Source organism: Ammospiza nelsoni, chromosome 6 (assembly GCF_027579445.1).
Source record: "Ammospiza nelsoni isolate bAmmNel1 chromosome 6, bAmmNel1.pri, whole genome shotgun sequence".
NCBI classification, from domain to species: domain Eukaryota; kingdom Metazoa; phylum Chordata; class Aves; order Passeriformes; family Passerellidae; genus Ammospiza; species Ammospiza nelsoni.
Window position 1 is genome coordinate 56,026,048 of NC_080638.1, and position 26,871 is coordinate 56,052,918.

At 45.5% G+C, this 26,871-nt stretch overlaps 1 protein-coding gene across 4 annotated transcripts in view; it reads left to right on the plus strand.

The window, feature by feature from the left end:
• INF2 (inverted formin 2) overlaps positions 1–18,966 on the plus strand; it is a 41,915-nt gene extending 22,949 nt beyond the window's left edge. For 2 of the 4 annotated variants that reach the window (XM_059474559.1, XM_059474558.1), the window contains exons 6-23: positions 118–259; positions 350–491; positions 975–1,838; positions 3,034–3,179; positions 3,265–3,326; positions 3,955–4,057; positions 4,141–4,226; positions 4,743–4,843; positions 6,152–6,222; positions 6,335–6,442; positions 7,344–7,414; positions 8,081–8,201; positions 8,760–8,924; positions 9,616–9,718; positions 11,386–11,544; positions 12,510–13,223; positions 14,712–14,771; positions 17,830–18,966. In XM_059474559.1, coding sequence (XP_059330542.1) covers positions 118–259; positions 350–491; positions 975–1,838; positions 3,034–3,179; positions 3,265–3,326; positions 3,955–4,057; positions 4,141–4,226; positions 4,743–4,843; positions 6,152–6,222; positions 6,335–6,442; positions 7,344–7,414; positions 8,081–8,201; positions 8,760–8,924; positions 9,616–9,718; positions 11,386–11,544; positions 12,510–13,223; positions 14,712–14,770 — 3,217 coding nt within the window. In that variant the 3' untranslated portion in view covers position 14,771; positions 17,830–18,966. The remainder of the gene's footprint in view (positions 1–117; positions 260–349; positions 492–974; positions 1,839–3,033; positions 3,180–3,264; positions 3,327–3,954; positions 4,058–4,140; positions 4,227–4,742; positions 4,844–6,151; positions 6,223–6,334; positions 6,443–7,343; positions 7,415–8,080; positions 8,202–8,759; positions 8,925–9,615; positions 9,719–11,385; positions 11,545–12,509; positions 13,224–14,711; positions 14,772–17,829) is intronic. The other 2 variants (XM_059474560.1, XM_059474562.1) reach the window with 2 other exon arrangements.
• Positions 18,967–26,871: the final 7,905 nt, after the last annotated feature.

Genomic DNA, 26,871 nt, shown 5'->3' on the forward strand with positions numbered 1-26,871 from the left:
TTTCAACACCAACTGGCTGAGTCTGAGAGGCAAAGAGATGAAAGCCATTTAACAAAAACAGTCATCTGAAAATGAGTGAAGGGCTCTCCACTGAAAACAAATGCTGTAATATTGCAGAGACATCGAGGAGGAGGATCTGCTTATCCAGTGTGACACATTTGAGGAGTTCAAAATAGAGGATGATGAGGAGTTATTAAGGATATGTGATGGCATAAACATGAATGATCATCATGAGGTCTTTTCATCTCTCTTCAACAAAGTAAGTTGCCCCTCACATGGGGTGCCCCTCACACAATGGCAAAGTTAATCCACTTTGCCTGGCTGTGACAGAAGCTGCTCTGTCTTCCAGGTGAGCCGCTCTCCAGTCTCTGTCCAGCTGCTGTCCATCCTGCAGAGCCTGCTGCACCTGGAGCCCTCTCATCACTCCAGCCTCCTGCTCTGGGAGTCCTTGGATGCTGTAGTGAACAGAGCCCTTTTACTCGCCAATGACAGTAAGAGTGACACATCCATCCAGCCTTGCTCACTCCTCTTGTTTCCCCTTGTCCCATAAAGCCTTTCCCCAGTGTGCAGGAAATAATCTGTGGGACTTGGTGAGAGCTGAACAGAAGTGAGACAAAGTTATACATTCTGTATAAGCTTCATCCATGTGGGTGGCCACATTTAGCAGTGGGCTTGGGATTCCCAGTCTTGTTTTAATGGTTAATCCCTGAGCTTTGGCTCAGGGGAGTCAGTGGGAATCTGTCCTCACTGGCATCCTGCCACTGGTGCTGGCCTGTCTTGCTGGCAGGCGTGCTGTGAAGTGTTTTGTGGGCTGGGCGCATGGGAAGGAAATTGCCTAGAAGCCAAAAGTGTAGTTGTGTAAAGTGACACCAGGAAATGGACTCTCCATGGCTCCAGATCTACTGCTTGGTGAGGGTTAGAAAGGATGAACTGTGGGCCTTGTTCCCTTCCCTGACCCTGACTCCCTTCTCTAGTCCAAGGGAACACAGTTGAAGAAGTCATTGAGAGGCTGCTGTCTATCAAGAAACATCCAGGCAGGCAGAAGCGAGCTGAGCACCGCCTGTCTGGGAGCGCAGCTGGAGCTGCCCAGGCTGAGCCAGAGCCGTGTGCACGGGCAGCTCGGTGTGCAGTGGGGTCAGCAAACCCCACCAGGGCACCAGCAACACCCTCAGGGCCACTGGACAACGAAAAGAAGATCTCATCCTGCCAGTTCACAGCCTGCTGTGCCCTGCCAGAGAAATCCAACCCTCCCTCCAACACCGCTCCCAACCCGGCACCTCCAGCCCCACCACCTCCACCCTCTGGCACAGCAGCCATGAGCCCCACATCCCCCATGACAAATACACCCCCAGCCCCTCCACTCCCTGGCATCCCTCCCCCTCCACCCCCTCCTCCTCCTCCTCCACCATTGCCTGGCATGGGGGGCATTCCTCCTCCTCCACCTCCATTACCTGGCATGAGTGGTATCCCACCACCTCCACCTCCATTACCTGGCATGGGTGGCATCCCACCACCTCCACCTCCATTACCTGGCATGGGTGGCATCCCACCACCTCCACCTCCATTACCTGGCATGGTTGGTATCCCACCCCCTCCACCTCCATTACCTGGCATGGGTGGCATCCCTCCCCCTCCACCTCCATTACCTGGCATGGGTGGCATCCCTCCCCCTCCACCCCTCCTTCCTGGCATGCCAGGAGATCACATAGAAGCCATGGTGGCCTCCCAGTTCAGCTGCCCCCTGGGCTTGGGCAGGCCCCCCCACAAGACAGTGAAGACACCAACGCTGAGAATGAAGAAGCTGAACTGGCAGAAGCTGCCCTCCAATGTGGTGAGAGGTGGGTGCTTCTGGCATAAAGTCACTGCTGCTTTAGAGGTGCTTTACTCTGCTGCTTTTGCTTCCCAGGGGAAGAAATAGTATCTTAAAGTTTGTCAGATGTGGTTGACTCCGTTTAGATACAGAACTTCCCTGATTTCCTTTACTTTTGATCTACAGAGCTGATATAAAAGTAACATGAAACTACTAATGTAATAGTAACTATTCCAACTGAATTAGTGCTTTGGAATAGCTTGTTTATAACTACAATACTTTGAACTTAGAAGAAGAGAAAGGGATGGGAATATTTTCCTAATCACTATGACGTGCCTTAGATCAGGCTTTGATCTAAGTTCCCCAGACTTTTATTACCCAGCTCATCTGTGCTTGTATCTGGGTATATTAAAGTCATGAGTAGGAGTGCATGTGAGGATCACATATCTCTTGATTTTTGGGTTACATTTCCCTCTACTAGTGGATTCAAAGTGGAGCATGAAATGTGAGAAGAAGCTTGGAGAAGCTGTGTCAGCTTCAGCTTTGTCCTAGACAAGCAAGGCATCTACTGCATGAAAGTAGGCAGAGGTGAAATCTAAATAAAGCAAGTCTTCAATCACAAGAGCAGTAAAATGTTGGGATTATTGCAGTAGAGTCTTCTAGAGGCATGTTAGAGTGATGATTTTTTTTTTTTTAAGATTTAAGAAATTGCAGTAGAAATTAATTCAAGCAGTCTTGTAGCCAGCATTATACAAGGAGACTTGAGTATAAAATGAAAAATGGAGAAAGACACAGTCAGAAAATGTTCACGTTGTGCCCAGTCACTCTGTTAGGATGCAAGGAAGCAAAAATAATATCAACCAGGGGACTAGAAATGAAACGTCTGCTGTCATGCTGATCCAGTTTGCCCAGCATGGAGGAGAGCAGAGTTTTACAGGGAGGGATGGAGCTGCACAGCCTCTGTGTGCCCAGTGCTGCCTCCCCCTAGCAGGTTTCATTGCCCTTCAGCCCCTTTGGATCCCACCTGTGGCACTTGCCCCTCCTCAGTAATGACCATCTGTCCACTAATACGGATAAATAGGTCATATTAAGATAATAATATGTCTCTTCTTATTTCATTCACATCCTGAAGAGTGTCCCTTGCAAGCAGCTCACCTTGTCCCAGGTGTCAGGAGCTCTCAGGTCTCCCTGCAGCCAGTCTGAACACTTTTCCTTTCTTTCAGAGAGCCACTCCATGTGGGCTTCTGTGAGCAGCAGCAGTGAGGAGGTGATAGAGCCCAACTACAGCAGCATTGAGCAGCTGTTCTGCTTCCCACAGCCAACCCCCAAGGAGAAGACAGCAGCACCAGTGAAGGCAGAGCCGAAGGAGGTGAGGAGAGCCCCTCGTTTTTTCGAGTAAAGATCCCTGCAGACAGCTCATCTAATATGAGATATCTTCTTTTTCTTTAATGAAGATCACATTTTTGGACTCCAAGAAAAGTCTCAATTTGAACATATTTTTGAAGCAATTTAAATGGTAAGATATGGCCAGTTTTCGTGACAGTTGACAGAACTTTGAGCAGGTTTTGCAGTATCTGGAAGGTCCTCACGAAATCTCTTCTAGGCAATGTGCTTTGGTGGTCCATGCTACTAAATCATCTGAACATTACCAATTTTGTCCTACACCATCTTTAATATACTGAGTTTAGGGGTTTAATGATGTTTTTACATACAACTTCCCCATATGTTGGCAAAGGAGTTAGATCTCTATTTTACAGATAAAGTTGTGGCACAGACTCTTAAGGTGACACAGACTGTGAGACACACCTGGAGGTCAGATCCCTCCTCAAATCAGGGCCAATGGACAAATGAAGAGTTCCATTTTCTTTTAAGATTAAAAAAAAAGCTCAGAGACAGGATCTCAGTTGCTGGATTCATCTCTGTCCTTGAATAATTTGATCAGGGCCAGAAATAAGATTTGGGTCATAGCAGGGATCCCGGTCCTGATTCTAAGTTAATTGTGGGGAAATCCCTTTCCCTTTGGATTATTATGATTCTTTACTAGGGAAAGCACAGAGTGCTTGCACAGATAAATCTCTTGGTAGTGTGTGATGGTTGGAAAGAGGTCTTTGGTTGATGGCTGGCTCTGCTCCTTCTCCCTGCAGCTCCAATGAAGAGGTGACTGCCATGATCCAGAATGGGGACCGGACCAAGTTTGATGTTGAGGTTCTGAAGCAGTTGCTGAAGCTGCTGCCTGAAAAGCATGAGGTCAGGAGGAAAACACCACCTTTGGTTCACAGAGCTGAGCACATAGAGCAGCCCTGCAGTCTTGATTCTCTGTTTCTCATTAGATAGAAAACCTGAAGGCCTTCAAAGAAGAGAAATCAAAGCTAGCAAATGCAGATCAGTTCTATCTTCTCCTCCTTCAGATTCCCAGGTAAGGTTTTTAGTCAAAAACTTCAGCCCAATTTGTTTCTTGATTTACCTCTGGGAAGTTTAACTTTCTTTATAGGAGCCTCACAGACCAACACTGATGGATATAACTGTTGGATTTCCCCTTCCACCTTGGAGCTGTCCCTTTCTCTGTTACCCTTAGGGCTCTTCCTGATCCAGCACATCCTCTCCCTCTGAACCAGCTGAAGCTGGCCCAGATTCAGGGTCAGGTCTGCCCAAGGAGGCTCCATAACTTGGTGAAAGGCAGTGCCCAATGCAGTGCCAAGAAGGGGAAACCCTTCCCTTTGATGATCACAATGGACCAGCAGAACCCACATCCCTGCTGGTCCTCAGGGCCAGCAGCAGCCCCTCTCCTCCCTCCAAGGCCACACCGGTGGTTTGGTGTGGATGTGGTTGGCATGTTGTGGGGTGGCATGGGCTTGTTGGTGATGTGGGAAAGGGGCTGCTGTGCTGGCTGGGATCCCAGTGCCTTTAGCTGAGGATCCATCTCCACCCTCAGCTACCAGCTGCGCATTGAGTGTATGCTGATCTGCGAAGAGACCACCGTCGTGCTGGACATGATTCAGCCCAAAGCTGAAGCCATCCGCAGAGCCTGTGAAGGTATGCATGACCTGAGCTTATTACTGGCTCTGATTTAAGACAGGAAATTTTAACCCCCACAAAACTCCCCTGGAGCTCTGCAGTGTTACCCCCAAAACTCCCCTGGAGCTCTGCAGTATTACTACCCAAACCCCAAAGAACTCCTATGTGATCCATTCACTGGTTTGCTGCAAATGGGATGCAACTTTAGGTATCTCCACTGATGGCCAAAGCCCATAACAGGACCAAAGATTATTTTCTGTCATCCTCATCCCACTTTTTCTGCAGCAGATGTATTCTTCTGAAACACTTTGAATGGTGAAGTGCTGGAAGTTCATCAGCCCTTTCAAAGGAGCTGAATTTAGACAGCAGAGCTGGCCCTGCTGCAGCTAATTCATCCATCCAGCATTATTTCCCAAATTAAGAACTTCATAATACAGCAATTTTCTCTACTGCCAGAAAACTTCCCCCAAAAGCAATGCTTTAGTATTTCCCTGCCTAGAAATGGAACCAGAAGAAAAAGGTTGTTATTTTGGTTTATAAATTGCTGATGCTCCAATATGGTGAGTACACAGAAAGTTTATGCAGTAGATTTTGGCTTCCTGTGGCAGAAACCTTTGGTCCCACTCCTCTGAGAGCAGTATGCTCTTCTTGGCACTGTCAAGTGTCACCTGTTCTACAGGGCCAGTTGCCCCAACTCCTGCTGGGGGTTTCTCCAGCTGGCATTACAGCTGTTTGCTGGGATAAATTGAAGCGACTTCCCAGCAGCCCAGTTGTTTTTTTGGAGCTGTTCCTGCCTCAAAGCTGAGTGCTTCAGAAAGCACAGCACTGCAGCACCCTGTTGTAAGAGCAAGGACAGGGACTGCACTCTTCATGCCTGGTCAATAATCACCTCCACCATGAGAGACCAGGAACAGGGTGAGCGTGCCTGGTTTTAGCAGCTGGCAGGTGATCATAGTGCAGTCAGAACTGGCTTCACAGCACAGCTAAAGTTTGCAAGATTAAATTTGAGTTACCATTGCCCACTCTGGGAAACGTGCAAGGAAGGCTGGATCTTGATTGCTGTTAGTGAGGAGGGTCCCACTGCAGGTTATTTACCATTAGGAAATGAGAGACCAGATGTAAAGAAAGAAACATAAGTCAACAAAGACTTTGACAACCCATGGAACCGAATCAACATGAAATCATCTTCTCTGCTGGTTGGGCATTGGGCTGCAAAGCCAAATACCAGATTTGATTGGTGGAATTCAGAACCCCAATTTCAGTGCAGTTTAGGAAATGTTCTGGTGTAACACAAGCTTTTGCTAAAAAGTCCCTTATGTTTTTCAGATCTTCTGACCAGTCATCGCCTGCCAGTCTTTTGTCAACTGATTCTCAAAGTTGGAAACTTCCTGAACTACGTAAGGACTTTTTTGTCTTCTCCTTTCCTCATCACAGTCTGTGAATGATCTCCTTTAGGGTTGTAATTTGGATGGACACAGGAGTTACATCTGCTTTTTTTCTCTCTTGTAGGGAAGTCACACGGGCGATGCCGATGGTTTTAAAATCAGCACTTTACTCAAACTAACAGAAACCAAAGCCAACCAAACCCGCATTACCCTGCTCCACCATATTCTGGAGGTACCACTGCCAAGTCCTGCACAGTAGGGAAGAGGGAGGGTTTTATCACAGATGACACATTTCTCCCGCTCTGCTGTTGGCTAATGCCACATGCTCATACTCACATCCTCCCTGGCAAACCCCAGAGTGTCACAAGTCAGGAGGATTTGAATCACTTTGGTGACTCTGGTGGAGACTGCTTGTGGGCACTGCTCCTTATTTTAGGACTTGATCTGCTTCCCTCCAGCATCTTTTCCCACAGGGTCTGCAACTTCCTTTCATATTTGTGCAATCTGCACATCAGCAGCTGCAAACCACAGAGCACAAATATGTCCTGGCTCATCTGTACCCATTCAGCCTTTCTGCCTTTCCATGGACTTTCCCTCTTCCTCCAGATTGTGCTCAGGCTTTTCATGCTTCTCTTCAGGCCCCCATGGCTCTCCTATTCCCTGCAATGCTGTTTTTATCATTTTCTTTCTCCGTGCTCTGCTCTGCCACCTTCATTCATCAATGTCCCTTGGTTTCAGTTGCTCATGTTCAAGCCCCACTTTAGCTGGCAGTGGCTTCAGCAAGGACAGCTGTGAAAGTAAAGAATGCAAGACTCAAGGCCTTTTAATATCCTTCTGGGACTGTGGGAAGTGTCAGATTGCATCAAACCACAGTGCTGCCTCCCTCTATGCTCAAGAAGAGCTCTGCTTTGCTTTGAACTATGAGTATTTCTGAGAGTTCAGTTTTCTTCTGTGTTTTTATAGCCATGGGAAATGCCTTTCCTCTCTGAATGTGCAAACTACAGACAGGGGGGCAATAGCAGAACACAGCACAGTCATCCTTCCTGGACACTTCTGTCCATGTGTCTTCCCCCCAGCTTCCCCTTGACTCCTGCCACACACCAAATAACACTTCTTTCTCTCTTCCTCTTCAGGAAGTAGAAAACAGCCACAAGGACCTACTGGAACTGCCAAAGGATCTTGAATATGTTTCAAAAGCAGCAGGGTAAAATTGTGTGTCACTTCCTTTGAATTAAAAACAAAAATAAATCTCATGCACATCAACAATGTACCAGAAATTAGGACACACACAGCTGGTATACAGATTAACAAGATGGCATCTTACATAGTTTGAACTGAAAGATTTGATTGATGAATGTTGAAAGGCCTTTAATATATAATAATTCTACTACAGCTGGCAACACTTAGGACTGAAATTTGCAGAGCAGTCAGTTAAAGCTGCCTCCCAGACCTTTCTGAAACGTGCACTGCCTTTGTGGTGGCAGGAGCTGGTGAGGGTCAGCTACCCAGACATTTCTGAAGTCCCTCCAGGCAGGGGAAGTGAGCTAATGCTGAGCATGGTGGGTGGAGAACAGCCTTTTGAAGGGGTGGGCTTTTTTTGGCAGCCATCTACCCAATACACAGAACTGTAGCTAGGCCTGGCAGCCTTTCCATAAGTGCTGTGGGGGGAAGCTGTTTTCCCTGAGCTTGGTCTGTATAGAGAGTTCACAGCACAGGGTTCAGCTCAGGGAAGTGGTGGGAAGCAGAGGGGTGACCAAAGCACCAGTTCACACTTGTCCACTCCTTGGTCAGCTCAAGATGCTGGAGTGTCAGCTAATGGCAGGGTTATGTGTGATTTCAGAATTAATGGCAGGGTTCTGTGTGATTTCAGAATTAATCTTGACATTATACGCACGGAGTCCGGTACCAATTTAAAGAAGTTGCTGGAGCTTCAGCGGAAAGTCTTATCATCAAACGAGGATGTGAAACAGCAGTATGAGAAACCCATCCAGGTCAGTAACAGAGCTACCTTGGATCTCCCCCATTACACACAGAGAGGTGCTGCATGGTACATCTGCAGCTCAGGAGCCTCATGATAGGGGAGAAAATATTGCCACAAGACATGCTCTCAGATTTGGAAATAAGATGCAATGCTGTACAACCCAAATATGCAGTGGCCAGCTGCACCCCAAACTTAGATACCTTTGGAAAGGCTGATTTCTTAGGATGCTGCCCCAACTGCTCTGTCCATGCTTCTGTGTGACTCCTCACTTTAGGAGAAGATGGTCACCTTCTCTGTGGATCACCAGAGTGAGGCCCTTTCCTTGGGATTAAGCTTTGCATGGAGCTATCCGTGTCTTGCTTAAGACACCCCTGTAAACTGGCACAGCACAGTTGCCAAGAGTGAAGACCATCTGTAAATCTTAATTTCTTCCCACCTGCTTTCCAAAAGCTGCAGTTAAAAGCCAGGACCCAGAGTCCTGCTCTAATCTCTAATCCCTTCTCTGCGAGTGCACTTCACTCGTTGTCCTCTGGATGGTGTTTTACAGTGTGCATTTAATGTGTTTCAGGACAGCATTGATGCCTCCAGAAAACTGGAAGAAGAATTTGAAACCATTGAAAAGAAGAGAGAAGAACTTGCAAATTATCTCTGTGAAGATCCAAGCAAGTTGTCCTTAGAGGACATATTTAGCATCATGAAGACCTTCAGAGACCTCTTCATCCGAGCCCTGAAGGTTGGCACCTGCACACAGGATCCTGAGCATCCCTTCCTGGAAGATGGAAGCTGCTCCAATGGACAGGGGTGGGATGGACACCCCAATCCAGGGGGGATCCTGGCTACAGCCTCCTCCTTTTGGCACTTGGCATCAGGTCTCCCACTGAAGTGGTGTCTGATCCCTTCTCCACTACATCCTCGTGGATCGAGGTTCTGGTGCTGCTGGGCCTGGCCCAAACACCAGGGATTTGTGATTCTTTTGCAACTTCAGCTGCAGAGTCAATCACAAAGATGCTTTTAGGCCAAGTGTGCAAGTTGTGGAGAAAGGGGCTTAAAAACTTCACCCTTTACTCCAACCTGAGCAAACAGGCTCAGAAGGGGGATATGTAGTAAAAAAGCCACCTTGTGGAAAAAACTGTGGCTTCAGTGTCTCCCACTTTCACCTCAGCTCAAGATCAGGCAGGTGAGCACACTGCAGGTAGCTGTGTGAGGCATAGCACCACTGCCACCTCCAGCTGGGATGTGGCAGAGTCCTGGCCAAGTCAGCAGTCCCCCAGTCCTCTCTCACCATTTTTGGCCCTTATTCCCAATGCCCATTTTAATTATTGCACAGGACAAAGCTAGAATTTCTCTTCCTTCATCTATAGATCTCCTGTCTCTTCATCAGCTTCTTTACCCCACTTTCTCATGCCATTGTTACCTCCCTGCAGGAAAACAAGGACAGAAAGGAGCAAGCTGCCAAAGCAGAAAAGAGGAAAAAGCAGCTAGAAGAGGAAGAGGGCAAGAGACAGAGGGGAGAAAATGGAAAAGTCAGTGAGTATCTGAAATGGCTTCCAAAAATAGAGATGGAGCCATAGGGGCTCTTTGGTGGTCCTGCTTTAATGGACCAGTAGTGGTAATTTATTTTGTAGGTTTCTAGGTGCTGGCTGACTAAAGGCTTTTAGGTGTCTTACAGCCCTAGCTAAGAATTGACTTTCCACAGTTGCAGCTGGGCAGAGAAGTTAATTTTAGGTTTGCTGACTGAACAGCAAAGAAGAAATAAAATAACCACAAATTAAATATTTCAGTTAACTTTTCCAGTTTCTAAACATAACTTTTGAATCCCAAATCTAAAAAGAGACATTTGACTTATCCACCATCCAAGCTCCTTGTATACACTTGAATAGTCTCTCTTCACCACAGTTGTCCCAAAAATCTTGCATATTGCTTAAATATGCCTTCTGCTGGATGAAAATGAAAGACTAAAAAAATGCAATTGGATGAAGCAGAGAGGAAAGAAAAGTCAGAATTATTTTTCCTCCAAAAAAAAAAAAAAAAAGGTTCCCACCGACATTGATAACAAATGGAATATTTCACGGTCGTGGGACAACCAGGGATGTGCCCAGGCAGAGCTGGTGCCACTTGTGCCAGGCTGTAGCACCAAGACTTGGGAGCAAATCCTTTGTGTTCAGCCAGGATGGGCTGCTGTGGGATCACAGAGCACTGCTGTGGGGTCATGGAGCACTGCTGTGGGATTATGGGCATTGCTGTGGGATCATGGAGCACTGCTGTGGGATTATGGGCATTGCTGTGGGATCATGGGCACTGCTGTGGGATTATGGGCATTGCTGTGGGATCATGGGCACTGCTGTGGGATTATGGGCATTGCTGTTGGATTATGGGCATTGCTGTGGGATTATGGGCACTGCTGTGGGATTATGGGCATTGCTGTGGGATCATGGGCACTGCTGTGGGATCACAGGGCACTGCTGTGGGATCACAGGGCACTGCTGTGGGATCATAGAGCACTGCTGTGGGATCATGGAGCACTGCTGTGGGATTATGGAGCACTGCTGTGGGATCATGGAGCACTGCTGTGGGATCATGGAGCACTGCTGTGGGATTATGGGCATTGCTGTGGGATTATGGGCACTGCTGTGGGATTATGGGCACTGCTGTGGGATTATGGGCATTGCTGTGGGATCACAGGGCACTGCTGTGGGATCACAGGGCACTGCTGTGGGATCATGGAGCACTGCTGTGGGATTATGGAGCACTGCTGTGGGATCATGGATCACTGCTGTGGGATTATGGGCACTGCTGTGGGATTATGGAGCACTGCTGTGGGATCACAGAGCACTGCTGTGGGATTATGGGCACTGCTGTGGGATCACAGGGCACTGCTGTGGGACCATGGGCACTGCTGTGGGATTGTGGAGCATTGCTGTGGGACCATGGGGCGCTGCTGTGGGTCATGGGCACTGCTGTGGGATTATGGGCACTGTGGGATCATGGGCACTGCTGTGGGGTCACAGAGCAGTGCTGTAGGATCATGGGCACTGCTGTGGGATCATGGAGCTGCTCCCAGGTCTGCTGTGGGTGCCTTGCTCCTGGCCAGTGGCTGCTTGTGCTGGGACAGCAGGAGGCACCTCCAGCAGTGGCATCCCTGCAGCTCCTGCTGGCCTGTCTCAGGGGCAGGGGTAACTCCCATCTCTCCCCAGTCAAGAAGGGGCTGATGAAGCAGGAGGAGGTGTGTGTCATCGACGCCCTGCTCGCCGACATCAGGAAAGGCTTCACGCTGAGGAAGACAAAGAGCAGACACGAGTCAGAGGCAGCTCCTAAACCCTCATCTGCAGAGAGCCTGGAGGAAAGCCAGTCTGGTAAGGACACAGACCTGACTGTACCTGCAGCTCTTCATTCCCATCTGCCTCTGAGCCTGAGCCAAGCATGCACCAGCCAGAAGCCTTTGTGTTTGCATTTGGGGCATTTTATTTGCAGCCAGTGCCAAGGAGAAGAGGAGCAGAGAGCCTTGAGCTGTTGCTAGCCAGGTCTGTACCAAAATTAGCAGAAATTTGGAGCAGCATAGCCCTGCATCTGTGTTGATAAACCCTCTGAGGTGCTTGACCCACGTGTCAGCCATGGCACCATGCTGATGGGGCACTGCTGTTATCCCTGCATGCTCCCAAGTCTCAGTAGCACAGTGTGTTCCTGTCTTACAGACTGCTGCATCCCATCTTAGTCTGCACTTGGGAGACTGAAGAAACCCTTTAAAAAAAGATAAGAAACCCTATTTGCAGAAGTACCCAAGTCCTTTAGGTGCTTGTGAGGAGACAGCCTCATGGGTTTCTTAGGTCTCTTGACCTCGGTGTCAGTGCAGTTAGGCAAATCCAAGGACATTGGTCTGTCCATGGCTCTCCTAGGCCTGCTCTGCAAGGGCAGGTTGAGGCTGGCTAATGGGCAGCCTTGAAGTCCTCACACACCAAGCCAGCAGTCCAGCCTGGTCCAGGACCTCACAGGCAGGGTCTCTCTTCTGCTGTAGACTTTAAGGTTTCCTTGCAAGTCCTGGAGCCTCCGTGGAATTCAGCCATTTTGTAGCAGAGACATTAACACCTGCTGAAAACAAACAGCTGAGCTGGAGCCTGCAGTCCAGCCAGGGTGACCACACGGGCATAAGGAGGGGAGGTGCAGGGAGGATAAATTGGTGCTGCCTCTGCATTGGAGCTGCTTTAGGGTCAGTGCTCCCTCCACAGGCAGCTGCTGACCTGTAACCTCTGCAGGGTAGGTGCATCTTGGCTGATTCCTGGTGAGACTGCAGCTGTGGCTGATTGTGTGTTTCTGTTTACAGGACAGAGCATGAAGGACCCACAAGCAACAGGGAAGCAGACTGATGACAAGACTGAGCAAAACAAGGATGATCATCCCTCAGAAAGCACTCTTCCCTCATCCACTGCCCCAATGGAGACAGGTGGAGGTGTTACAAATGCTTCAGCTTCAGGCCAGGTATTATCTACAAACAGTGCTGGAGGAAGTCTGCCACTGGAGTCCCAGACCAAAAGCCCCTCAGAGAGCATGGTGGAAGCTGATGGAGCCACTCAGACCACGCTGGGCCCTGGGATGGAGCAGAAAAACAACGTGGAAGGCCTCCAGCCCTGCACAGAGAGAGGCTCCCTTGGCTTCTCTGTGGCTGACATAGGCTCAAGGATCAGCTTTGTGAGCAGCAGTGCAGCCCCTGCTCTGCCAGACCAACTCAGCTGGGCTAACGGGGCCATGTCAGGAGGCCAGGACAAGGAGTGCCCAGCTGATGGCTCAGACAGTGCTCAGCCTGCCCCCTGCCATGAGGCTCAGCAGGCAGAGTCTAAAGAAATGACAAAAGAAAATGAAGACCCTGGTACAGACTCGCTGTTGGACACCTCTCAAGACAAGTCCTTCTCAGAGGAGCCAGCCACTGACTCCTCTTGCTCAGCAACACTTCCCCCAGAGCAACCTCACAGTGACAGGGAAAAGCAGAGGCCATCAGGGAAAAGGAAGAAGAAGAAGAGGCACAGCAAAAGCTACTCAGGTAGCCTATTTTATAAATAGCCCTTGGGGACTGACTTAAATGTGGGAACCTTCCTGATATATTTGTATAAACCTTCTTGATATATTTGTACACACCTGTTTCTTTCCACTTCAAGGCCCAGTGCCCCCTGCCCCTGGAGTCACACTGTTTCATGCAGCTATTATATTTTTCAAACCTGAAAGAGCTTTAAAAAGAAAAACACAAGCGTAGTTCATTCTGGTGACATGTATAAGTAGTTTATAAAGGAGTAATGATGAATCAATAATTCAAAAGCCCATTACACATATGCAGTAAAGATGGCAATAAGCACATCTGTCAAGTGTGCTAAAGACAGCTACAGGCACGGTTATGTGCAAACAAGAGCTCCATTAGGCTCCAGAGCAGTGATTAAGAGCAGTTAATACTCGGTACTTAATCAGCAATCACCCCTCTGAACTACTTATAAACACATAAAAGCAGCAGCCTCCATGCTGCCTTGGGCTTGTTTGGTTTTTCCCCTCATTGCAGCAGCACTTTTGCCTGACAGCCTGCCCCAGGGGTGCTTTAGGTGCTTCTAAACATCAGGCCCTCAAACCATCTCTGCAGAGGGAGGGGAAAGGTCAGTCACTGAAAAGGAGCATCTTGCTGATGCTTCCACCAAGGATCCATCCTCCATTGGGCTGCCCTGCTGGGCTGGGAGGGAGCTCAGCTCCTGGAGCCACACAGGCCCCCCTCTCCTTACCAAAATCCTCAGCCAGTCCCAAACCTGGGAAGAGTGTCCAGGTCCTGTAGATCCTGCCAGCCTTGGGTGGGTACCTTAATCCCAAATTGGAGACGCCTCATGGGGAAGACAGATCGGTCTGTCAGCCTTTAGAACTTACAATATCCTTTCCAAAGCCTCTTTCCTGCAAGATCCTGAGGTAAACAAATGGGCAGGCAAATGGGAAAGTCTCTTTTTACCAATGCTTGATGTTTTTCCTTTCAAGGAGAAAGGAAAGGAGGGTTTGAATACTCATTGCTGAGAAAGACAGCATAGGTTGAGCAGCTACCACAGAGGGACTTACCCTTTTAATGCAGCATGCCCCAGGGTTGTAGTAATTTACATTTCTAAACACGCTACTGATTAAAAACAAGCCACAAATGAGAAGTTGTTTCCTGTAATGTTGGTTCCTGAACTTTCTTCATCTGAGGAGCAGAAGCTGCAGCAATGGGAGCATCCCATGCTCCCATCCTGGCAATTCTTTCCTGACACCTGAAATTAGGACTTCTGGCTTAAGAACTGACCCCAGCCTGCAAAAGCCACAGAGTTCCCTGGGCATCCAGGGGTGGCATCAAGAGGGTTGGATCTAGATGATCTTTAAGGTCCCTTCCAACCCAAACCAGTCAAAGATTCTGTGTTCTTAGGGACCTCTCTGCTACTAGACAGTGTTTTCATCATGAAAAGTTCCCTGTTGTTACCTTGGCCTTGCCATGATCAAATATATTTGGTGTCTCTCTTTTGTTCAAAAGCAGAGGTTGAGACTGATTCTGGAGATAATAAAACAAAAAAAGATTGTGTGGCACAATGAGGTATGTAAACTCACAAAGATAAATTTTTTGTGAACTAACCACAACACTGGGACTTCACAGACCTAATCAGTATTCAGCATATCACCTGAGCTTTTTGTCTTTGTGTCTAATCACAAACACATGTGAAATGAATTTGTTACTCTGATTTTTACTCTCCAGGGTGTTGATCTTGTGTTGAGTGGAGTCAGTGCTGATCTCCACTCGACACAGGGTCACAGCCCACATGTTTGTCCTCTGTGTCAGCAGCAGCCAAACTGCTTCTCCCTGCAGATAATTAAAAGCCATTATTCTAACCAAACAATCAGACTTCATGTGATGAACAAAGTCCTTGCTTTGATCACATTATTTTCTCAAAAACTGTAAAAATGCAATTTCAGTATCTACCTCCAGCAAAGAACATTTGGTTTGCTTGTGGGTAGCCACTTTCTATAGCACTGTTTAAATATGGATATCTGGAAAAGGGAATAAAACACTGGATCCAGGGGCAAATACTAGCTGGGGCAAGATACCAGCTCCCACTCAAAGATAAATTCATCTCCAGAGTTGCATCCCTGCATCCTTCACTGATGCTAGCAACATAGAATTGCCCCTCAAAAGGAGTTCTAGGATGAGACTTCCATTTGAAAAACTTCCCATTTTTACAGTAAGTAGAAAGAAAAGCAAGAAAAATAAACAAGTGAAACCCCCACTGTACTGAAATTGCATAGTTACACGTTGTCCTTTCCATGCTGATGAGCATCTCTTATGAACTAAATCAATATCATCAAATCTCTTTGTCTTGTTTCCTGAAAGGAATGTATTTATTGTCCAGCATCCCCATTCCCTGGGGCTGGGAGCCCAGCTGGGAGCCCTGCTCCTGCACAGACACAGGAGGAATCTGTGCAGGATTTCCCCACAGGGCTGCTTTTGTTCCTGCACCTGGAGCATCACTGCTAGCAAGAGAAAAGGGGATATACTTTGGGTAGTTACAGTCCTCACTACTCCTGCCCTCCTTTTGGTCCTTTCCTTGCACTACCATAGGAGTACATGAAGTGCAAGTAGCTCTGTTGGTTTAAAAATCCTAAGGAAGATTTCCTGCAGGAACAGAAAATGTTAGCAATGGAGCATAGGTGATGAGTACACCAGGACCAGAGCACATGCTGCATTGGAAGGGCAGCTGGAACCACCAGTTAAGCTTAACTCAAATTTTTTTTTAAGCATACAGGCTTAAAAAAAGTCATGTTTGAAAAAAATGCATGAAACACAGTTTTGTTTTGTTTTGTCCTGGGAAGACATAGAAATGCAGCACAGACAAATGCATGGGCATACAGGACCTTTATGAAGTCAGGCAGGCATTGCACCAGCAGAGCCTACCTGGGATTTGATGTCAGGAGGGCAGCAATGAGCTGCACCTTGGAACCTGCACTTCTCTTTCTCCTCTTCTACTGTCACAAAGCAAGGGCAGCAGAAGCAAAACCCCATTTCCTTGTCTTAGTCTCCTGCAGACAGCTTCCTCTCCCAAATGCAGCTCCTGTCTTGATGAGACAGATAAGACAGAACTTCTTGATAAGACACTTTCAACAAGCCTGGAGTGTTAGCAATCAGTATTTTTTCCTAGGATCTTCCACCTGATTTTTGTTACATTTTATGTTTTTCCCCAAGCATACATGGTCTGTTCAGGTCCCCACTAGTCCTCTTTTGGTACAGGATATTTCTTTCTCTGGTGGATTTGCTGACGTGGAGGTTAACAGGTCTCATGAAGCCACAGAAATCTTCTTCCTTCTTGTGCAGCTCCAGCTGCAGGGATCAAGACTCAAAGCCCTTATGAGTTTTTAGAGCTTCCCTGACAGCAGCAGAGGGCAGGAACAGAGACTCTGTGATAATATTTCAGAGCACTCAAAAACTAATGAGCTACTGATTTCTTGCCTCACTTTGACCATATCTTGTTATGCAGCAATTCCTGTAATAATGTCTTTAAATGTGAGCTCTCATATCTAAAGAGTGGTATTCCACATTATCTTCCTGGTCTTGAAAGACATGGTTTAGGTGTTTTTCCTCTGGAATCAAGGCACTGGTGGTCACACTGTTTGTGTGCACCCTGGTAACATCTCAACTCATTTCCAGCCAAGTCCAGCAAGAGCTTAAAGAATCATTTTATAAAGGTGACAGTAAAAGAGAGGAGAGACTGTACAAACACCTGAACTCAAGAGAGCTGCTCTTTGAGTGTGCCTGCCCTAAACCCTAGAGAATTCCTAGAGACAAATGTTCATGTCTGTTTGTGCAGCTCCCCTTTTCCTCCCTTCTGTGTCACTTGTGTCACTTGGAATGGTTAGGGGAGAGAAAAGCCTTGAAAGCTCAAGTCCTTGAGCAACTGGGCTTTAGCAATTGGGCTTTAGTAATTTCCCTGCTCACAAATCTGCTTGGTTTATTCCCTAGAAAATAAAAGGAAAACCAAAGCAGGAGTACAGACCACAGCCTGGCAAGGAGGGAGGGAAAAGGCAGAAGGGCAGCTGTGACACGCACATGGCACATCAACCTTCCCCTGCAAAGACACAGAAGGGATTGAGAGTCCAGGTTTTCCTTTCATTCTTGAGGGACAGATGCTTCACCTCCCCTTCTCCAGACCCATATTGTCTATGGGGAGTTTTTAAATAGACTGTGAGAATGTCATCGATCTAATGCTCATCTCCCTGCTAGCCCTTTGCCTCCATGTCTGCCTTCAGAAATGGTATTTGAATCAGTTATGGAGTGAGACAGGCTGCAGTGTGCTGCCCCATCCTTCTGACAGTCCTCCTAGATCCTCTAGATTTAGTTACCTCAGCAATTTAATACCTAGAAGGATATATGTTATTGAACTAAACTTTAAAGCAAAGTTGCCCAAACTCTGGAGTTTCAAGATTGGTTCTGGAAACAGGAGGTTTTTATTAAGTCCATCAAACTACCTGTTTTTAGGTTATCTGAGGAACAGATGAAACTGATTTCCCTAGTAGCACCTCAACCATTACATACACATGCATGCAAAACTGCACCACTTTTACTCACAGTTGCAAATGATTTGCATTTCCCCCTCTTCCTGCAGGTGTCATGGCAAGGCAGAAGGTATGAGAGAACCTCTCATGTGTCCCTGGGGTGCTGCCAGCTTCTGAGACTCCAGGTTCTGCATCAATGAAATGCCACCATGGACAACTTCTGCCCCATGAAGACCCACAGCCTCTCCTCATGCAGCCTTTCACTCCCCTCCCCAGGACCTAAAGAGCCTCCCCAGAGACCTTGGACCCCTCAGGCTGTGCACTGGGCACCTCTGGGGATAGGGGATGGCTGTGCATAGTGGTGGTGAAAGGGTCAGACCTGTCACCCACTGTCCTGGAAGCCAAGGCTTTCAACCTGCTCTTGGGCCAAACTCCTCTTGAAGTGACAGCTGACTGTGGCCCAAGAACAGACTGCAGTGGTTAGCCCTTGAAGAAGTGTTAAAAACAGCTTAAATATATATACCCTTATATATATTTTATATATATATGATTTATACCCTTAATTATAATAAATTAAGGGTATAAATTAGGCAGTGGCTGTACCATCACAAGTGGAGGTGTGTTAAGTCCCTCTTCTCCTTGCCCACTGATGATTTATATCAGACCACGTCCAAGACCCAGATTAGACAAATATATTTTCACTCTTAATCACTTAAAGCAAGGGAAATTGGTTACGGGGGGGAAAGGCAAGTAAAAGAAAATGTATTTTCTATTTTACTAAGCATATGGCCATATAAGCAGTGTCTGGTTCCTACATGATGCTTATGTGCAATTAAGTTGAAGTGCATCAGTAGTCTTAAGTAGTCTTGTCACACCTGCTGATGCAACCATCAATTTTTGGAGAGCCAGGGCTCTGGTTTCTCTTACTAAAGCAAAAGGAAGAGGTTTTCCAGTGTTCTATTGGACACGTTTTCAGTTTATCCTGTAGTAAATCTCTGGGTTTGATTTCCATTGTCAGCTGCTTGTACTCGAGAGTCTGTGTCCAAGCTGCAGAACGTGTGGAATCATGTTACTTTGGCTTTAAAACTGGGACTGTGCAGTACTGTGTTTTCAAAATTCAGAGCTTTATTTCTCAAGTTTTGTAATAACACTGTATAATAATTTTGTACATAGCTGTCCATTTAAAATGATCTATGTTTGTTGAATCTATGGTGTGATATGTGCTGAAACATAAATCCAGTGGAAGAGCTGGGTACATTTCAGAACTGTTCATTTATATGGTAACTCAGTGTGGCTAAACTAATGTGCAGGCTAAAGCTTATTTTGCTCTGCTTAATAGGACTTGTAATGTCCTTGTAATACTGAAAACTTAGAAGTGAAACCAAGAATTAAATCACTGGTTTGCTTTAACCAAGGCATCACTATGAGCATATTGAGAACTGGGTAACAGAAGCAGAGATGAGAACAGACACGTGGGCAGGATCAGCGCAGGAGGCACTCAGAGTAACACAGCCCTGTTGCAACAGAAAACCCATTTCTGCTGGCAGAATTCCTTGGAGAACCATGGAGAACCCCCAGCATTCCCTGGCGAGCCATGCACCCAGGTTTGATTTGCAGCATTGTCTCTATCACATCTACAGGTATCTCCCCTTTTTCCCCCTCTTTTCCAGTCTCAGAGCACATCACCCAAGCACCATATTTTCACTCCTCAGTCTAGCTCTGCTGCTCTCAGGTTAGATTCCAAGCTGCAAGAGCCTGAGTATTAAACACATTATTTCCAGCTCTGTGCAGCCCAGGCTGGCTGTGCACAGCCAGCCTCCTCCTCTCCACCCCACTGTTTGATCAATTGGAACATCATCATTTGGAGATGCAGGAGTGGGGAGCAAACAGGTTCTCTGGGTGTTACCTAGGGAACCTTTCCTGCTGATGCCCCACTGGCTGCTCACTTCAGATGCTACAGCATGTGTCCACTTCTCCATCTGGGTCTTCCAGCTTCCCTCATTTCCTCCCAGAGGGAGCAGCTCATTTCCACAGCCAGAGTTTTTATTACTCTGTGTGCTTACCTTGGCCTTAACAGAGAGGGCTTTTGGCATTATCTTTCCCCTGCTTTCAAGAGTTTACAAAGAAATGGGTTATTTTGAGCCACCAGAGGCTCTTTGTCCAATAGTCATCTGTAAGTTATCTATTCAATCACATCCCAATCAGCAGCCTCAAGCACAACATTTATAATTTATTGCTCCAGAGCAGCTCTGCTTCCATTACAGAGATTATTTCAGAGGAAAAGAATCGGAGCAGGTCAAAGACTGAAATTCAACTTGGATGTGGGGCTTTGTTCCATTTATGAGCTGGAAATAAAGCTCATGACCCTGAAGATTTTTCAGTGGTTGCAAGACAAAATTAATTGTTGGTGAAAAGAATATAATGGCCAATTCAACAGAGCTTTGGTCTTTTAAGTCAAACATGAGTGCAGACCTCAAAATAGAATTCTTGTGGTGTATTACAGCAACTGCACATGGAGTCAGGTATGTAAACCAGGCTGTGACCACCTCAAGCTTCTTGCTGCCAAATAAATGCATCTTCTGTAATTAAGCAGATATGATAAAATGGAAGTACAGGAGAAATCAGCAAAGTCCTTTCCAAATATTCCACATCAAAAATCAGGTCTGTTTAATGAGATTTAGTTTTTGGGGAGTTTTGGTGGGGTTTGTTTGGTTTTTTTTTTCCCCAGTACTGAAAATATTTCAAAGTTTAGAATAAAAATAAATACTTGGTGAGTTTCCCTTCTCTGGTGGGGATGGGGAAGACCTATAATTCACAAGAATTCATCCATCAAAGGCCTATATTTTCCACATAGTATATAAAGCACCTAAGCATAATTGTCATACATGCAAGTAATTGTCATATATGCTTAGTAATAATTAGAAATTGTTTTGCTCTTCCAGTTCCCTTGGGTGTTGTCTTATAGTGCAAGAGTTCTGTTCATTACATTGCAAAGGTTCCATATTGCCAGAGTTTCGTACTCCTTGATATTTTCTTGTAGGCAGCTCCTCCAGGCACGGACTCTTCCTTGCCCTTGCAGCAGCCAACTGACTCCAGTTCCCCCAAGCCAACCAATCCACTCTTTTATAACATTCTTCTGACTGGCTACAGGTGTGGCCTGTTAACATCAGGCCGGCTCCTAATCCTTCATAATTGGCTCAGCTGCAACTCTTTAGGGTGTAAGATTACTTTCTATTCTACCTTGATTTACTTACATTCTATCCCTCTACAATTCCCCCTTTTTCTTTTAATTACAGAGTTGCAGCATTTCTAGAAGGAACACGTTCAAATAAATTAACATCATGACACATTTGTATATTTCATTTAGAAGTAAGAGTTATACAAATGTTCAGACAAAACATTATAGTATGAATATATATATTTCTGAGTGTTGGTTCAGTTTTGCAGCTTTTCTCAGTTTACAAAGTACTTATCTTCAAAATCTTTTATACTCATATTTAACAAACACTAATAGCTGCAATTGATATATTTTAACAATAGTTTAGTATTCAAGTCCTTTTCCCTGAATCCATGGGGTTATATAGTTGAATCCTTTTTCCCCACATCCACAGGGTCATATAGTTTAATCCCAAATCACATCAGAGTCCCCATTTGTTGTCGTATATTGCAACAGTTCCATATTGCCAGAGTTTTGTAGCTCCTTGACGGTTCTCATAGGCTGCTCCTCCAGGCACTGACTCTTCCTTGTCCTCACAGCAGCCAACTGACTCCAGTTCCCCTCAAGCAACCAATCCACTCTTTTATAAAACTCTTCTTATTGGTTACAGGTGTGGCCTGTTAACATCAGGCCTGCTCCTAATCTTTAATAATTGGCTCAGCTGCAACTCCTTAGGGGATAAGATTACTTTCTATACTACCTTTATTTACTTATGTTCTATCCCCCTACACTTGGGTGGATCCCATCCACCCCCGTGGATTTGTGAGTCTGATTGGTCCCCCTGGATTTTGGGGACCCATTCTGCTCTCTGCCCCTGTCTGCCAGCTCAGGGGGCTGGTTGCCCTGAGGGTAGTTGTTCTTAAAGACTCAGGCAAAGAAAGCAGCCTTTTCCTCATCTGTGGTGATAATGTTCCTCTCCACATCCCATAAAGGATGGAGATTTTCCTTGTCCCTCTTTTGTTGGCAGTACATTTATAAAAACACTTTTTATCTTCTTTAACAGCAGTGGCCAGATTGAATTCTAGCTGAAGTTTTGCCTTCCTAATTTTCTCTCTGCATGACATCTCACCATCCCTATAAATGTTCAAGAAACTAGTTGATGTGACAATTAGTGCTGTGGTTTAGTTGGCACAGAGGTGTTTGGTCAAAGGTTGGACCTGATGATCTTGGAGGTCCCTCTCCAATTTTAATGATGCTGTGAAAAGAAGGAGGGATATAAATGGAGCTGTATCTAGTTCATGAGCACCACACAGCTTTGCACTCTGCTTGGAGCATGGCTGAAATGGCTGAAATCTCAAAGCTGTGCCTGGATCTCTTGGACTGAGTGTATGATTTGGTCCTCTCCTACATTCCATGCAGCCAAGGGGGCTGAGAAATGCCTTCTGTTCCAGTTTGAAAGAGGCAGGATAAATTTAAATAAAAGAAAAATGTATAAGCCTGTTTTAGGAAAATTAACCAGTTTCCATTTCATCTAAATGTAAAGCCTGGATCTATGGCTTCATATTTCTGGTACACAGTGATCAAACAAGTACAACATGCAAGCCTACCAATGCTGAACATCAGCACTGTAGGAACCCTGGCTCATCGTGTCTGTGTGGTAATAGTCACGGCCATGAAATATGGGTGAACATGTTAGTCATGAGGTTATGTCCCCATAATGTGTCTGAAAGCAAATACAGTCATAAACCAACACCATAAGAAACCACATTTTGTTTGGTCACCTCACAATCAAAAGTGGGCAGGATATGATAAACAGCTTTCCCATTACTAGAAGTGTGACTACAGAGGGTTAAAAATGGGGCAGTGATAGTGACAGGACCTCTCTAGATGTTTGCAATTACTGCATGCTGTCTATCTTGCAAAATAACCACATGATTTGCAGCAGAAATTAGGTCCATAGTAAAGAAAAATGTTTCCAATTCCTTAGTACAGAGGAGGTACTAGACCTGAAATACCAGGGGAGAATTTGATCACTGCAAGTTAATCAGCATATTCAGTCAGCTCTGTGAGTAACTCACCCCTTCATCCATGCTGTGCGAGCACTTCATTCACATTAGGAACTCTCTAATGCTCTCTTTGCTGCAGCATAAACAACTCCTGCAAGAGCTGTGTGTGACAATCCACACAGAGCCAGGTGTCTGCAGGAATTAGCAGGAGCCCTGTGCTTCCCTAATGGAGATTTTAGGCAGGCTCAGCTTGCATTACTCAAAGTCAGAGGACAAGAATCACCCTGTGGCAGTCAGCTCCTATCAAGTCAGTTTAGATACACTCCCAAGCCTATCAAAGAAGGTTTTTTCTAAGATCAGCAGTCTTTGCTGATGACACCTACATTATTATGGTCATGGTTGGTTTGCCCTGCTCAGGGCATGCAGAACCTGATGTGTTTGTCTGGCACTTATGTGCCTTCATACAGCATAATCTGCTGTAAGTTTAGTCATGAATTAGTGACAATTAATGATCAAATCCATCAGTCAGAATAGGTGAAGAAAGAGAAGCAGAATCAGCACAAGCAAAAAGGGCAACAGGTCTATGAAATCTAGTCCTGTAATCCTTTTAAACCCACAACTTGATTTTGTAATCTAAATGAAACCCTCAGTAGCCCACAGTTCCCAGGACTCATCCTTAGAGACCTGGGTTTTTCTGTACACTTTGCCATGTTTTGTACCTCCATGTGTTCAGATTTTCACAGCTCAGGCAAATCCAAGGCAGTGATGGTGATCCTCTGAAAGGGAGCTTGGACAAAACCATTTCCAGAGTCCTTTCCAAACAATGTTTTTATGATTCTCTGTTCAGCAAGAAACAGATAAAAGGGAAGTAGAAAAGGTAGGAGTAATAAGAGTCCAGAAACCCTTTCAGGTGTGTGTGTTAATCATCTTTGGTGAACCAGTGTTATACACAGAAGAGTATGCCCCAGGGTTAGTGACTGCATTCCCCATACCAACAGTCTGCAAACCATCCTGAATCACAGACAATGGTCTGTTTTCCTAAAACACCTCCTGAATTGGAGAGACAACAACACAAGAAGGAGGTTTTCTCCCTCCAAATATTTTCAACTGCTCTACCTTGCTAGAGGTCTAGAGGACAGAGAAGAGACCCTCATCTCCATGAGGTATATTCTGTGACAAACTCAGCTGCCTGCCCAGCTCTGCGTGCAAACCATAGCACAAATGCATGTAGATCAAATGAGAGAGAACACAGCAATGTCTTCAAACCATGACCTATCTCAAACCTAGCAAATATCCAAAGATTAAAGCTATTATGTGCTGTCTTTAATCCCTTTAGCCATACAAGGCCCAGCTGAAGTAACTGTTGACATTTCTTTCAATTTTGAAGACTTCATCCCGATTCTCTACAAATTCCTCTGCTGATCCTACAACACATCTCCTCCCAGCCTCCTGCTTCTCAGAGTCTGTCCCCATGCTCTACAGACACCTTTCCATGGTTCCTTGCACTGCCCCATCACTGCTGCAGGGCCCAGAATCCAGCAAAATGGTCTCGGCAGCAGTGCTCCAAACATCTGCCACCCACAGCTGCTGCTGCTGGCCCAGGCTCCTTGTGCAGCACATCCCAGGGTTCCTGCCTTACCTCCAGCTGCCAAAAAGTGGAGCCAGCTCCCTGAGAGGAGTTCTCCATTAACTCCATCCCTGGGGCAGAGTCCACAGGCTTTAAGCACACACACTTCACAGCCACATTCCTGCCAGCAGCAGGGGCAGTTACAGAGGGAAAAGTGAACTCTTTCACTTTGTTTCCAACTTTTTCCAACTGCTTCCGGTTTCCAACAGCTTCCAGCTTTTTGATAAGAGCAAATGGAGGCACAGCAGCAGCTAGATCTTAATGAGGGGTGGACTGCAAAGATTAAAGAGGGTTTTGACAGATAGAGCACTGAAATAAAATGCCAGCATTACTCATTTTTTGCCACTGGCTCCCTAAGAGGCAGTGGGCAAGCAGAGAACCTGTGCCTCAGTTTCCCCATCTCTAAAATGGGGGTAAGGGCTTAATTTGAAATACTTTAACAAACATTGATGAAAAATACCACAACAGAAATATTGTTAGCAATGAGAAAAAGAAAATTCCCTTTTTCTCTTTACTGTTTGCAGCCATACTAGAATCAAAACAAAAGGAAGAGGGGAACCTGCAAGGAATTACTATTCCCCAAAGGCCTCTCTGACCCTAGGTTGCAGAAAAAACTTGAAACCCCCTAGGAATTTATCTGAAAGGAAATGAGTGAATCTTACAGTGAGAAGATTGCTTGTGCAATAAAAGATTAAGATTTCTATTTTCTCCTGCTTCTTATTTTTATCCTTGTAAGAATCATAATCATCACAAATAAATTACACGAGTTGCAAAGTCAACAGTGAGGAATATTACACCAGGAACATCTTAATGCAAGTCAGTGCCTGAATCCAAAGCAGAGCAAGGGGAGCCCATTGGGAGCTAATGAACAACAGCTTTGTTCTAGTTAGGGAGCAGCTGTCTGCATAAACAAGTGACTAACCCTGGCCCCAGTTGGGTTGTGCCTCCTGCTGCTCAACTCCAGCCATTAGGTAAGAATACATCTTCATATCCTCAAAACTATCTCATGCTGCAGGTGTTGTCTCTGTGCTGACACTTTTGGTGGTTACCTTGAATGTGTGTGGGGTACAGTTTTTAAACAGCTCCCCCTCAAGAGAAACCTTTTAGGTATTTATAGTATTCAAGGGGAAATATCAGGTTTCTTCACTGACACCCCTGCTTGTAGTATAATAGTGACCAATGAATGAAATTCCCATTACAAAGAAAATCAGATTTTACAAAACAAGGTAGTCCCATATCAGTCCATTAGCAGCACAAGCAGTGAAAAATTGGAAGTGCTTACATGATCCAAATTACAGAGTTAAGATATTTTTTTAATCTGACTTAAAATTCTAAACCCTATGTTGTCAAAATACAGCTTATCTTTCAAGGCTAATGAGATGTGTGCCTATTTTTAGCATGTCAGTAGTCAGATAAAAAAGTGGAAAGGAAAGCCTGTATTGTTGTGGTCCTCAAGCATCATCAGCTTTCCCCATAAAACAAAAGGTGGAGTAGCAGAGCACTGAAAACAGTTTCACAGTTAATTGCAAGTTAACTGATCCGACAGGATCATCAGAACCGGGCTGATGTATTGAGTCCATCTCTGTCCCCTGCCCTAAGTGGTGCCAGTGCAAGTGCTCATGTGGCTGCACTGAGATGTGTGTTTATTTATGTATGCAGTCACCAGCAAGGGGAGGCTGCACTTTCCAAGGGGAAATTTCACACAGAGATTTCTTTTTAATAAATACCCACAAGCTCATTTGAACATTATCAGCAATGTAAGTTACAGCTGCCTTGAAGCTAAACCAAAGCTTTAATCCTTTTAAAGCATGGGGTTTTTTACATAGTCTCTAAAGTATAATCTTTGGAGATACATTATTATAAGCCTATTTATCATTCAAAGCATATTAGCCATTTCTTGTACAGTTCTACTTGTTAGTAGGATTTTTAAAAATATGACTTTTCTTTACACAAAGCCTGTAGCAATTTAGATGAGCACTCTGATTAAAAGAAAAAGAACTTCCTAATTAATAGTCTTGCTGATTCTCCCTATAGCTTAATTAAAATAAACAAGCAGCAGAGTTTTAACATGAGCATTTCTAATAAGATTTTTTTTTTAATCAGCTCATTTTACTCCTAATACTTCTAGCAAAAATTGGCTTATTTCTCATTAGGCTTTTTCATAGGGCTGAATACTTCACTTGTCCTGTTAGGGTAATTACACACATATGTACAAGTTTACCACAAAGATTGTGAAGTCCTAAAGGGGATGCATTAAGTTGTTTACTTAAATTAAATGTAAGCCTGATTTACCTTTGGGGAAACTGCTTATTTGTGCAAAAAGAAATATGGAAACCAACAACAAATTAATTCAAGTAAACTG